Here is a 14,460-nt window from a genome sequence, read left to right on the forward strand (position 1 = left end):
CTTTGTCACATGATGGTGCACAAGGACACCTCTCCTGGCCTCTCCATTTTCTTCCAGTTTTCAATGACCTTCAACTTCTTGGTTCCTTTGGCTTTCTATTTGAATTGAATTCTGATTATAAAGGACTCTAATAATATTAGGAACAGTCATTATTGCTTGGGCCACATCTTAACTGAAGTAACTGCATCAAAATGTCCTACTTAAAAATTGGCTCACATTCACAGGAACTAAGTTTAAGAACATGTGCTACTGGGGTACATAGCTGAAAACCTCCAAACTTCATCCTTTGGACCTCCAAAAGACAAGTTTTCTTTTCACATGAAACATGCATTCTTTCCATCATATAAAAGATACATATACCACACAAAATATTACATTAAAAAATATAGGAGGTTCCCATATACTCCAATCCCCACACCCCCCAGTATAGTTTTTAATATATTTATATGCTTTAAGCTAAAGTATAGACTTCTTGAAGGCAGGGATATGCTTTTAGCATCCCTTTGTTTTGCAAATCAGTAGAGTGATCTTAGAAGTTGTCAATAAGCTGGACAAAGTCTTGTAAGATAGATAAATTTCAACTGATTATTTTAGTATCTGTAAAGGTTTTGTGGTCCTGATAATATGCAAGAGTGCCATTGCTCACCAAGTTTTAGTTTTTAATATTAGGCAGAATATAAATATCTTAGGTTTCCTTCATGTTCAAAGGTCTTCAGAGTTAAGTGGAAAAGACAAGGGCTTCTCTTTGGAGCCAGAGGAAAGCAAGGTACAGTTGAGTAATTAACCTGGGTGGGAGTGGTGAAATTCCACAGTCAGACTAATGAGTTAATAATGTCCTCATCTCCTTCTCCCCACCTTTGAAGTGATAAAATGACTGACTTAGCAGCTATAAATAAGATTCAGTATGTCCTGTCAGAGACAAAACTCCATTCACTGTTCCAGCTGAAATACCTGGTCACGGGTAACATCAAAATGCCAAAAAGGCAGCCCCCACCATACGGATTGTATAGTATTTGGTGTGAGACATACCTGCAGCCCCACATCTCATACAGCTGAAACTTGTGGTTAAATATTGCCTTAGTTAACCTGAATGGTAATTGCCGTCCACAGTAGGTAAACGTCTTTTAACTCCAGGAAGATTTAGAAATGAGAGAATAAGAGAATTAAAACTACAGTATGATATTTTTCTTTTAAGGAATATGTGCTTATTTATATATGTGTTATTTTTATGTACTTGTAATATTTTAGAAAGTATGGTTAATGAGAATAAGCATGTAATTCCCATTAAAAATGTATTATTGAATAATTTAGGTTTGTGCTTTTATGTTAAATACTTTATTGGAACACTTAGGAGAAATTTAGGCTTACCTTATTTATAAGTTTAATTTACTAGATTTATAAAAGTATTTGTACCTAAGTTGTTATGCTTTATTTTTTAAATTTTTTAAAATTTCTCTCCCCTTTCCCCTGCCCCAGCTGTCTGTTCTCTGTGTCCATTTGCTGGGTGTTCTTCTTTGTCCGCTTCTGTTGTTGTCAGTGGCACGGGCATCTGTGTTTCTTTTTGTTGCGACATCTTGCTGTGTCAGCTCTCTGTGGGTTCAGCACCATTCCTGGGCAGGCTCAACTTTCTTTTGCGCTGGGCGGCTCTCCTTACGGGGCTCACTCCCTGCATGTGGGGCTCCCCTGCGCAGGGACAGCCCTGCGTGGCACGGCACTCCTTGCGCACATCAGTGCTGAGCATGGGCCAGCTCCACACAGGTGTTATGCTTTATTAAGACAGACAATTGAGGGACTAAGAAGGAAATAAATTTTATAAATACCTGTAAAGCAATTTTGGTGCTATTTAATTAATCAGGTTAGTTAATGAGATCAAATATTGAAAAGCCTCTTAAGTGTGATTTCTAAAGTCTGTTAATCTTATAAATATAAAAAGTTTCATAATCTGAGTCTGTGAGGAAAAACTGCATTTTTACATTTTTAACTTTAAGATGAATATTAATTTTAAAAATGAAAATAAACCTCTGAAGAGTATTTTCTGTACAAAAAGTACCCTTCAGAATACCAGAAGACTCACAGGAACATTGACTGCTGTTTTGGATAGTGGTTGATTTTGTTAGATAATTATGGAAGAGTTAACAGGATACTGCCTTACGTTTAGTAAGAGTTCAGATATTTGTTGAAAGAATTAACAAATATTTGAACAGACTTCTATGTATATTACAGTATTTGATTATAACCTCCTGATAATAAATAACAACTTTAATTTCTGAAGTCATTTCTAGAACTGGAATTTATTGTTAAAGACTAAATTAGATGAAGTCACTTGGTTTATGAAGGACAACTGGAGGTCAGTAGGGAAAGTTGGGTCTTGTTAGTAAATGCTTCTGGGTTAATTGAATATCTTTGTAGGGTAGAAAATCTTGACCTATACCTCATACTGTACAGAAAGATTAATTTGAAACAGATCACTACTAAATGTAAAAGATAATAAAATGAAAAATCATAACGATATTGTCATGATCGTGGGGTAGGCAAAGATTTATTAAACTGGACACTAAAGAATTAAAGACAAGGGAAAAGGTTGATACTTCGGACTTTTAAACTTATGAACTTCATCAAGACAGATACCATTGAGAGTGTAAAAAGAGGGGAGTGAATGTGGCTCAAACAGTTGAGCACCTACTTCCCACATGGAAGGTCCCAGGTTTGGTTCCCAGTGCCTCCTAAAAACAAACAAACAAAAAACCAACTAAGGAAAACCAATGTGGCTAATGATTGAGAGCCAGCTTCCCACTGAGTTACTGGGTTCAATCTCCCATACCTCAAGAAAAGTAAAAAGGCCAGTCACAAACAGGGGGGAAAGATATTTGCAAAGCATCTGTCTCATAAAGGACTTGTGTCCAGAATATGTAAAGAACTACAATAAGTAAGAACAAGTCCAGCAATCCAATTTAAAAAATGGACCAAAGACTGGAACAGGCAGCAGGCGCTCCCATGGCCAGTGAGCCTAAGAGGTTTTCAGTGTCTGTAGTCATTCAGGAAAGGTGCCTTAAAGCATGACGAGATAGCCCTGTGTCCTCACAAGAAGAGCCCAGAGGGGGCACCCAGAGTTTGCCCTGGTTGGTGGGAGTGTGAAATGGCATCACCCCTTTGGAAAACTGTCTGGCTGTGTTTACTAACGCTCATCTTAACATACACCCTATGACTCAGCAAAACAACTCATGAATGCTTATGTCAACCACGAACATATTTTTTCATTCATAGTTTTAATAGCCTCTCACTGGAAACAATCGAAATATCCATCAACAGAGTAGATAAATTATAGTTTATTTATGCCATAGGATCTTATGCAGAAATGTGAAAAGATAAACTAGTGCTCTGTGCAGTACCATGGGTGAATTTCACAGGTAATGTGGAAAGAAAGGAACCAAGCACAGAAAAATACGTACTGTATAGGCTTCCATTTATATGAAACTCCAAATCAGGCAAACTAATCTGTGGTATTAGAGGTCAGAATAGTTGTTCCCTTTAGGGGCTGTGTGACAGTTTGAGATTATTTTTGTGAATCTGCAAAAGAGAAAGATTGTGTTTGTCAACGAATCTATTCTTCTGGGTGTGCTGTTGTTTGATTATATTGCATTTAGTTGAGGACCCTTGATTAAATTACCTATTAATATTAGGGCTTTGATTTGATCATGTATTAAGGCGTGACTCAGGTTGAGTCCCCACCCTCTTGGTGGAGTGATATAAATAGACACTCAAGAAGACACACAGCAGAGAGAACTTTGTCATTTTTGATCCTTCCATGTGACGGAAAGGAGATGGCTCAAACAGCTAGAGCCCCGAAGAGAGCTGGACTGTTTGCCTGAGAGTCTCCAGCTGACCTTGGGAAGAGAGAGCTGGACCATTTGCCTGAGCGCCTACCGCTGACCTTGGGAAGAGAGCTGAGACTGATACAGGAAGCCCTGAGAGACGAACCCTAACCAGGAGAGAGAGAGGACTGGAAGCCTGGAGGGACAGGAGAGACCAGGCAGTGGTCTGCCGCCATTGTTAGCGGAACCCTCTGGGTTCTGGGCTTCTAGATTCTAGGCTTATGTCACATAAAAGAATTTAAGGACTTACAGTGGGGCAGGCGAGGGAGTAAAGAGTTTATTAAGAGACAAGAAAAGAGATACCTACACAACCTGAGACATGGGTGTGGACAGGCTACAGGATGAGTCACCCAGGTGGGGCCCCAGGTTAGGCCTTTTAAGACCTTCCCTCCTCCCCCTTCCTGATGTTGGGGAGGGGCCCAGCTGTTCGCTGTTCTGATTGGTTGCTCACTTGGTAGCTCTCGGGGCCAGTGTGGGGGCCTGTTGTTGGGGAGTTACTTGGGGTTCCCCTTGACCCCAGAAAGAGTTCCAAAAGGGATCTCGTGGCCAGGGTCTAGGTGGGGTCTTTCTGACTTCGTTTTTAATAGCAGGGGGTTTTGAGGTGGGGTCTCGTGGCCATGTTCTCTCCCAGGTCCCAGCCGTAACAGGCCACCTTCCCTTATCTTCCCTTGTGCCCTATACTAACCAGCCTCACCCTCTTGCTTCAACATGTGGCAACTGACTTTGGTAGGAAAGCAACCTTAAATTGGACTCTTTATGACCTTCTAACTCTAAACTTTTACCCTAAATAAATTCCCTTTATGAAAGCTGACAGATTTCTGGTACTTTGCATTAGCAGCCTGTTGGCTGACTAATATGGGCTGGTATTGACAAAAAGGAGGCATGAAAAACCTTTCTGGCATACTGGGAAATGTTTCATGTCTTGATCTAGTGGTGTTTACACAGAATGAAAATTGGAGTTGTATACTCAATATATGTGTACTTTACTGTATGTATGTTATACGTCAGTGAAAAATTAAAAAATTCTGTGAAGTTTTATCATGCCCATTTATAGCAGAAGAACAGTGTTTGCAACATTTTTTATGCCAGCCACCGTGCCCAGCTTAGTTCCTGTACATGTTAGGTGCCCAATAGATATTTAATGATTTGGGGAAAAAAAAGCGAATTTCATGTATTTGATGAGTGGGCATTAAAAATTCACTTATAATCACTAAAGTTTAATTTCAAATCATAGGTCCTGCTCTAATTTCTATTTGAACTTTTTGTGTCTCCTGATTTCTTACCAAATAATTTATTTCTCTGGGGCTCGCAAGACTCAGATACTGACTTTAAGTCCTTATAGTGAAAATTCCAATGTGAACTACTTAGAACATGTTTCTTACCTTTTTATTAGCTGTGGAGAGAGATTTTTCCTGTTTATTTGTCTTAAGTTATATAGAGTAATATAGTAGCAAAGTAAGATTATTATATTTTTCTCCTTTATCCAGCAGTTAACTTGAAGTCATCTAGCTTATGTTCTTGGGCATATGCAGTACCTGTTTCAAATGACTTCTTCTAATAACTGAATTCTAATAATGTATAGACTAATAGATGTAATCAAAGAATCAAGAAGAACCATTAAACAAAGAGTTCCAAAGATTGGAATCTTAAGAAGGAAGCTTTATAGCTATTGGAGAAAATTGTGATGGTGCATGGACTGTTTCTTAGTATGGCATTTTCACAAGCGGACTCCTTCCCTTTGACTTCCTGGAGTACGGAGGAGTGGTGCCATAAGGCAGGTGGCCCTGTTTTTGTTGTCTGATCTTTCATGGAGATATGCCGGCAGTGATCAAGCAGGTTAGCTGAGGATTTGCGCTCTCTGTCCCCTTGCTGGAATATTTGTATTTCTAGAACTTGCCAAAAGCTTAGTGGCAATCCTATAATTCCCTTTTTTTAAGGTGCTTAGATCTTTTAACTAGTGTTGCTGTAGTATAATTGACATTTAATGTTTTATTAACTGCTGAGGAGATAAAAATGAATAATTAAAATTTATGTAAGAATCACAATATAATAGCATGGAGTTTAAGGTAAAGAACTTTACTGTTACTTTGAAATCTCTCTGCTCTTCTGCATCCTATTTCCTTGTCACCCATTCAGAGATAAATTTATCATTCCCATACTTTTCTTTATACTTTTATTTTTACTACATATGTTTGTATCCCTTTGACACATGAATGTGTCAGCTTGGCTAGGTTTTGGCATCCAGTTGTTTGGTCCAGCAAGCACTGACCTGATTGTTACTGTGTGGGTATTTTGTGGATGGCTGATTACATCTACTGTCAATAAAGGAGATGGCCTTCAGCCACCAGAGGAGTCTCACTCAGTTGCCTTAAGGTGAGAGCCGAGGATTTCAGCAGTCAGAAGGAAGAATTTCTCTCTCTACTTTAGCCAACCAGCTTCTCCTGGGGAATTCATTGTCACCTTCATCCCAGCTTTGGGCCTACCACACGGAATTTGGAGTTTCCAATCCCCGTGATTGTGTATTACAGCCAAACCCTATAGTAAATCTCTTAATATTTACACATATATACCCATCCATCCTGTCAGTTCTGGTTGTCTGGAGAACTCTAGAACAGGTTCCCGGCCAATAGCCTATTGACTTTTGTTTGGAATCATACTGTATGTAGTCTTTGAACTTGCTGTTTCACTCAATATTATGGTCCTGAGATTCATCTTTGTTATTGCATATAGCTATAATTCGTTTAATTTTGTATGCTACTCTGTTATGTGAAATATCATAATTTATATGTATCTATTCTGATAGTGCACTTTCGGGTTGGTTCCAGGTATTTGTTATTGCAAACTGTTGATGATAGCAGCATATTACATATTGATATTTAAGAGAAAATATTGAACTTGGGAGGAAGTCAGACTTTTATGCAGGTGATAGATAAGGTATATTTCTCCCATTCCTGTACGAACATTTTCTCAGATAGATTTGAGCATGGTGTAGACATTCTTTTTTTTTTAATCTGCAGATCTTACCAATTATTCTCTATATTTGGAATACCATAAGCAAGTATATTGTCAGTCTCAGTTTGACCGTTAGGCAGATGATGCTGTGTAACCATATGAAAGTTTCTTTTTAAAGAGAGACTGGTAAAAGGAAGCCTTGAGACTTTTATTTTTTCACACAGCCCAAAAGCTGTCGCTGAGTGCTTAAATTGAAGCCTGACATTGTGCAGCGATGCGCTAATAGAGAAGTACAGAACGGAATCAAGGCTGTCCGCTGGGGGGTCGATAGAGTCTGTTACAGATGTAATATCAAGCCGCAGTGAGTTGGAACTGAAACCTCGCAGAGCTCAGGCGTGCTTCCTTTCTGCCTTGGGATTTGCCATGAATGGCACATCTGGCTTCTTGAGCAGCTTCATTCATAGGATTTATGGGCCCATCTGAATATTGAGTGGCAGGACAAGGTCATCAGCAAACACTTGGAAGGTAGACTTTGCATGAGCTTTGACATAATTCTTCTCACAACAGTGCTCTGATGTGTGCGCAAAATGGACGACAACAGGACGCCTGAGCAACTGTTAAATAGCTAAGGTGGGGAAAGTACAAACTGAGAAGGCAGAAGGAAGGTCTCCAGGAGTCACTGAAATTCACCCTCAAGCGACGAGGCCTGGTTGGGGAAGCCCAGCTGCTGACAGAGCAACGTGGCATGCAGCTGTCAGGAATGGGCCTGCTGCTTCTGAGCAGAGGCATCCGGCCAGCTGTGAGCCTAAAAGACAGGGCCACAGTCAACGGCAGACTATTTCAAGAGCAGGCACTGCTGCTAACAACAGGCACACTTGACGTGGGTTCTGCATAGAGAGATAGTTGGTCTCCTTTTATTGTCTTTGGTCCTGCCCATGAATCTGATTCAGGAAAGACCATTTAAACATACATAAATGTGTGTAAATATTTTTACCCCTTCATCAAAGCAAAACCTAAAGTTAAGCAAAAGAGAAGTGATTGCATTGAGAGACTAGAAATAGAGCAAGGTAACATTTTGAATTTTTCACTCTTTATCAATCTCATCACATTTTTATTTTATTGACAGGTTGCTTAAAAGACATTAAAACCAGTAATGTAATAATACCTTTAAATTTCAAAATGCCATTCAGTCATTTTACTCTGCACTATTTTGTAATTCTTTTCCTGTGGGTTTCTTTCACAAGATTGCTTATTCATCTCTGTATTTTCTAGGGCCTAGCCCAGGAGAAGTTGTGTACCTTCTAATGGGAGTTCAAGAATAGTTTGGCCTGAACTCCAAGGATTAAGAAGTCAGGGTATGGTAACCTAATAGATGAGCATACGGTTTTCACCAGCCTTTCTTTTTTGAGCAAGTTCATGCAGTGGTCTAATTCTCATAACCCAAAGATTCTGTACTAGATTTGTAACATATTAACAACTTTTTACTTTTTTTGCCCTGAATTTGTAATCTTTCTGGCATTTCAACCATTTTCCTCTCTTGCTAGGGTCACTGGATTATTTACATGTGTCACTTTTTCTTGACACCAGGAAAAAAAACTCCATGATGAGTCTAGGTAAATTAAAAGCATGAGGCTATAAAAGGGACAAAAATAGATATGGCATATGGATGAAAAAAGAGCACACATATAGGATCTGAAGGGCTACAAATACAGGTAGAGCAGTAGAGAGAGAAAAGGTAGGAAAACAGAGGCAGTTCAAAGTAGAACTAAAAGATGAGACGTAAAATAATGGTCTTCCCCCAAGCCCAAAGAGAAAAATAAATACCGTACTGAGAAATGTCAAAATTTCACTGCTTGAAAAAGATGTGTTTTACATTACAGGAAAGAAAACATGCCTCTTTGTATGTGTGGTTCCCTTTATATATGTATTAAAATTCCTAATTCACATTGTAGATGTGTGTAATTTGAGCCTATGCTATCTGACATCCTCAAAACAAGAATAATATTTTTACACATAAATTACTTTCTGTATAAGAAGATATTATTGTTAAGCACTGCTGTTTATAATTTGGTGAATGAAATGTTGGATTTTCCAGTTCAGAAGCAGAGAAAGTCATGAAAAATAAATTAGTGGGAAGCAGATGAAATTCAAGTCATTCAGCACCTGCTTCCCATGTACAAGGTCCTGGGTTTGATCCCTGGTATCTCCTAAAAACAAACAAATGAAAATACCAACTCTCATTGGGGAGCAGATGTAGCTCAGTGGTTGAGAGCCTACTTTACATATACAAGGTCGTGGGTTCAATCTCCGGTGTCTCCTAAAAAAAAAAAGGAAAAATAGTAAATCATACAAATAGATACATTTGAATTCCTGTCCATTTAGCTTTAAATGCTTTTGTTGTTGTTACTTATTTTTGGTTTAGGACAATATTGAATAAAGTAATTGACTTTCCATTACACTATTAAGATTATTAGATGGACATAGTCTGCATTGCCCTCTATTGGTGATTGATAGTTATATTTGACAAAATAATTACTGCTGTGTCATTTATGTGTATTTAATAATTGTATCAGTCAGTATACTTTAGAGAAAAGCATGTATAAAATCTGACTGAATTGTTAAAAGGGGGAAAATTGATTTTGAGCCTCTTGATTTAATACCTTTGTTAAATACTTTTGCCTTTGATTAATTTTAATTTTTGTCTTGTATTTTTCAGAGCTCCACCTCAGATAAGGCGTCTCAATCGAGACGTAAGACCTCTGAGGAAAGAAATACCGGGAGGAGCAGCCCGGGGACCTGTGGGCCGAGCACATCCTATAGCAAAGAGTGAGAAGCCCTCGGCGAGCAGGGACAAGGACCACCGAGCCCGCGGGAGAGACGACAAGGCAAGGCTCTCTCCTTGGAGCGCACATTTGAAACCCGTGTCTTATGGTGGATGTTGTGATTTTTGCTGGTTTTTCAAAATAGCCTGATTTTTGACATGGAATAGTAAAAAGAAGTGATTCAAAACTTCAGGGGTCTTTACATTTTGGAGGCCAGGCTGCAAAGCAGATCACCTCAGAGGTATATTAAGAAAGTAAACACACATACACACAAAAAAGCCTTTAGTAAAATAGATTCTTTATAGCAATAGTCAAATGAAGTTTAAAAACTTTTTGAAAAATATTTTTCTAAGTATTCTGAATTAAAATGACCAATAAATGAAAAAAAAATTTCTGGGGAAAGACTTATAAGGAGATAGATGTATGTATTTGCAGAATAAGGTGATAGATGTGATTTCCTTTTGCTAAAAATAAATATTTAATTTATCTGTAAATTTTAGAGTAGAACAAATTTTTTTTTTTTTTTTTCTTTAATGAGGAGATTTCCCTTGGTTAGGGTTCATTGTGAACATTTTCTTATCTGGGAAATTGGTGAATAAACATAGTGTTGGGTAGAAAGTCTGTACTGAGTTTAGAAATGGGCTGGAATGGTGTTGGTGCCAAAAAAAAAAAAAAAGCTTGAAGGTAATCTTACAGAAGAAGGAGCTAACCATAATGACTTGGTACGTCTCTTAACCTCGATTTTAGTGATAAGAGAAAAATAAGCTTTTAGTGATAGCATTTCCCATTTCCATTGTGATGTTATAAATGAATGATGTTACAGTTGAATTGCCACCAAGGAGTTTTAAATTTGTTCCTTTTTAAGGATTCAGGATCTGTCTTAATACTTAGGATGAAGATATAACATGTTTAAATTAACAAATGGCTATCCTTCATGATTGTGTACTATATCAGAATACTTTTACTATCTGTTATTTGTCAGTAGAGAAGGACACTAAGCAGATTAACTTCTTCCTAAGCCGGGTGGATGTTTAGACCATAATTGGATAAAGCTGGTGTTTCCTCAGTACTTCTATTCAGAGATAGATTCAAAGATACATTCTACTTCTCTCCCTCACTAAGACACTGAAAATGAGTTAGATGATTTTTATGTTTGTAATTTGTTAGAGCTATTATCGTATGAAATACTAAATGATCCCCCCTCAGATCCTTTTTGAAATTAGCGAGGAGGGCTAATAAATAAATTAGTTTTTCTTGAAGATGAAATTGAACTGATTCTCTCCCATTACCACCCGCCACATAAATGGATAATTGAAAAACTGCGTCATCTTTATTTCTTTCTCTGTTCTTCATTTTTGTACATCTAACCTTTGTTTGCATTTTAGAGAATAAAGTGGGGACTGAAGTCCAATACTTACTCTGCTAATACTTTTAGGTAAACATTTAGAACTGGGTAAGGAGTATTTCAGTCTTTACCTTAATTTCATATAACATAGGAAAAGAACTTTGGCCATGCTTTATTGGATCTTCTTTGCTAGGCGCCATTCAAAGTGATTTAGACAATAATTCATGAAATTATCCTATAAAATAGGTGGTCTTATTATCCCCATTTTACGGATGAAGAAACTGAGGCACAAAGAGCTAAAGTAACTTGCCCAAGGTCACAGAATAAGGAATGGGGCCTGGAATTGAATTTGTGCAGTCTCAGATCTTTTTCCTGTTCATTTTAGGGTTTTTGTATTATACAGGAAAATTGGATTGGATTTGAAAAAGTGTTCCAATTAAATGTTGATTTTAAATGTGATTCTTAGGCAAAGAAAAAAAATCAGGAACCATTTGTAGTATGTCAAATAAATTTTTCTGGAGGTTGTAAATTGTCTTTCATTTATAAAGTTTCCAAATAATTGTCTGAAATCTTAGCTATTCTTAATGCACTAAGAATTTCATTAGAAAGTAAGCTTTTTATTAAAAACAACAAACTATAGTTGTTTGAAGATAAAAGATATTTTCTCTGAGTCGCTTGAGAAATAAAAGGTTCTGCAGTTTTAGAAAACAAACTCATGGAAACTTCATAGAGTTTGAAAGGGATATTTGGCTCCATTATGATTAACATTAACATTCAAATATTCTTTTGAATACTGCAGTCCCTAAAACTTACTGAAGGCTGTGATTGAGTTTGAGGCAGTTTAGGTGAAACTGACAGATATTCTCTTTAACTGAAAGTTAATTTGAGAACGAGTTTTAAAAGGGTCTTCAGAGATGTAGTCCCTATGGTTTTTGTTTCTTTTTTTCAAAATTAGTTTTGTGTGTTGCAACCAGCTTTTTTAAAAAAACCAAGTAGAAGGGAAGCAAATTTGTCCCAACGGATAGGGCATCCACCTAGCACATGGGAGGTCCAGGGTTCAAACCCAGGACCTCCTGACCCGTGTGGAGCTGGCCCAAGCACAGTGCTGATGTGCCCAAGGAGTGCCGTGCCATGCCAGGGTGTCCCCTGCGTAGGGGAGCCCCACGTGCAAGGAGTGCTCCCTGTAAGGAGAGCCACTCCCAGCGAAAGAAAGTGCAGCCTGCCCAGGAATGGTGCCGCACATGCGGAGATGCACATGCAGCAAGATGATGCAACAAAAAGAGACACAGATTGCTGGCGCCGCTGACAAGGATACAAGCGGACACAGAAGAACACACAGAGAATGGACACAGAGAGCAGACAATTGTGGGGAGACAGGCAGGGAAGGGAGAGAAATTAAAAAAAAAAAATTAAATCTTTAAAAAACCAAGTAGAGTAGACTGAAAAACTCAAAGCGAATTGCCCATAGTCAGAATATTATTATCTTGAGAAAAAAGTTATAAAAAATATATTTAAAAATTTAGTTATGTAAACATTTATGTTTGTGAGTATGTCTGTGTGTTTATACACTAGGTCATCAGCTAAAATGAGTTCATTACTTTGTGTAATGGCCAAAAGTTTGAAAGCCACTCCTGCACTCCAACCATTAACCTGACGAGGTAAAGAAACAGCAAGGGCAAGAGAAGTTACCTGTCTTGCTCAAGGTCCCAGGTATCTTTGGATTTTTAGTTTAGTGCCGAGAACTGTATGATCGAACAACGTATAATAGCAGGAGCGGCAGATGTGGCTCCTCATCGAGCACGCTTACCCTGTAGCAGGCCCGTTTCAAAGCTTTTGACTCAGATCGGCTTATTTAATCCCTACTCACAACCCACCTCTCTAGCTCTGCATTATTTTCATCTTTTCTATATGAAGAAATTGAGGCACCAAAGCCATACTGCAAGTAGGTGATAGAGCTAGGAATTGTAACCCTAACTCTGAAACCTGTGGTTTTGATCATTATGTTATATGGCCTCTTAAATGAAAATACTTAATCTTTTGTTTTAATATATCACAAATGCCTCTTTCCAATAAAAGTTCAGTTTCTGAGAGTGACTATATTTCTTATGTGAATATTCCTGGGAAAATTGGGCTTATTATTTTGCCATAAGCTTAGAGTCAGTATAGAAATATATATAGAAGTAACAAATGCATTATTTAATTTAAAATGAATAGTCTAAAAAGAAAATATTTGTATGCAAAAAAAGCATCTTCGTGTTATAACCAGAATGAATTTAATTTGTAAAACTTTAATTCCCAAGTATTAAAACTATGGCTTTTATGGTTAATTAACTCATTGAAATAAGCAGTGTTTCAGATGTGATCTCATAATTGAAGCTGTGTATGCTTTTCAGTGAAATTCAGATATAAAGTAGGGTAAATTGTGTTCACAGAATATGCTTAAAGGACTACATTTCATTGAATTATATATAACAAATGGACATTTATGAATGCATTCTTTCCCATGAGTAAATCTAAGCATCACTGAGATGGGAAATTGTTACAGACTTGTTTCAGAGTATCCTTTTAAGAGCTATTGCTTGGTGATTATACAAATGAACAATGCCTTTTTAAAAGAAACCTTTTCATTGAAGAAAGGTTTACAGATCATAAGGGTGCAGTTTGATGATTATGACCGTATGACTGTTGGTGTATTGGTAAATGTTTAGTAGCTAGTTCTCCAAAAAACTCACAACATACACATACATTTATTATAAATTTTACTGAACTAAAGTATGTATGGCACACAGTTTACAAATTATAAAATATACAGTGCTGTTGTGAATTTTATAACTTTATAACTATAATTTTATAAAATTTTATAATTGTATAACCTTTTCATATGTTTATTGGCCATTTGTGTATTAACACATATTTTAAAGAACTATCTTGTTTTGTCCTTTGGCTCTTAAATCACTCCACACATTCTTTCTCTGCTGACAGTTAATGTAGAGTTTTTTTCCCCCCCAGGCCTTATTGCATGAAACGATATTAGTTTCTATATCTAAATAACTTAGGGTTTGTGATTTGGAATTATGAACTTCTTTGTGGTAGTTAGTAGTATTCTGTTTTTACTCACTGTTGATTTTCTTTTCTTGTCCAAGTATCAGCTTAGACTTTGAGAGGGATGAGCTCTTAGGTCCCAGGAAGATAGGTGTCTAAATAGTTTAACCTCTTATTCAGTAGACTAGTCAAAATAGTTTCCTTAGACTGGACAGTTTTGCTGTATTTCATCCTTGAGTGTTTTTTATCTTCTAGATTTTAGAATATGTATATCCTAAGTGAATTACTTTAAACCTCCTACTTTCAGGGCTACCTTAATAGGAGTTCATGAGCTTTGTTTAAATGTGATTTAAGGTTAAATTTGGAATCTTAGTAGTCATATTTAAATACTTTTCTTATCCTTTCTCAGAATCCACAACTCATTCCA

The 14,460-nt window shown here is 37.3% G+C and overlaps 1 protein-coding gene across 9 annotated transcripts in view; it reads left to right on the forward strand.

Moving 5' to 3' along the window:
• Window positions 1–14,460, forward strand: part of KATNAL1 (katanin catalytic subunit A1 like 1) — a 90,470-nt gene that overhangs the window by 31,655 nt on the left and 44,355 nt on the right. For 8 of the 9 annotated variants that reach the window (XM_023584770.2, XM_058277004.1, XM_058277003.1 and 5 more), the window contains one exon: window positions 9,541–9,709. In XM_023584770.2, the coding sequence (XP_023440538.1) occupies window positions 9,541–9,709 (169 nt within the window). Of the gene's footprint in view, window positions 1–4,176; window positions 4,227–9,540; window positions 9,710–14,460 lie in introns of those variants that run through there. The other variant, XM_058277007.2, reaches the window with a different exon arrangement.

Source organism: Dasypus novemcinctus, chromosome 15 (assembly GCF_030445035.2).
Source record: "Dasypus novemcinctus isolate mDasNov1 chromosome 15, mDasNov1.1.hap2, whole genome shotgun sequence".
NCBI classification, from domain to species: Eukaryota; Metazoa; Chordata; class Mammalia; order Cingulata; family Dasypodidae; genus Dasypus; species Dasypus novemcinctus.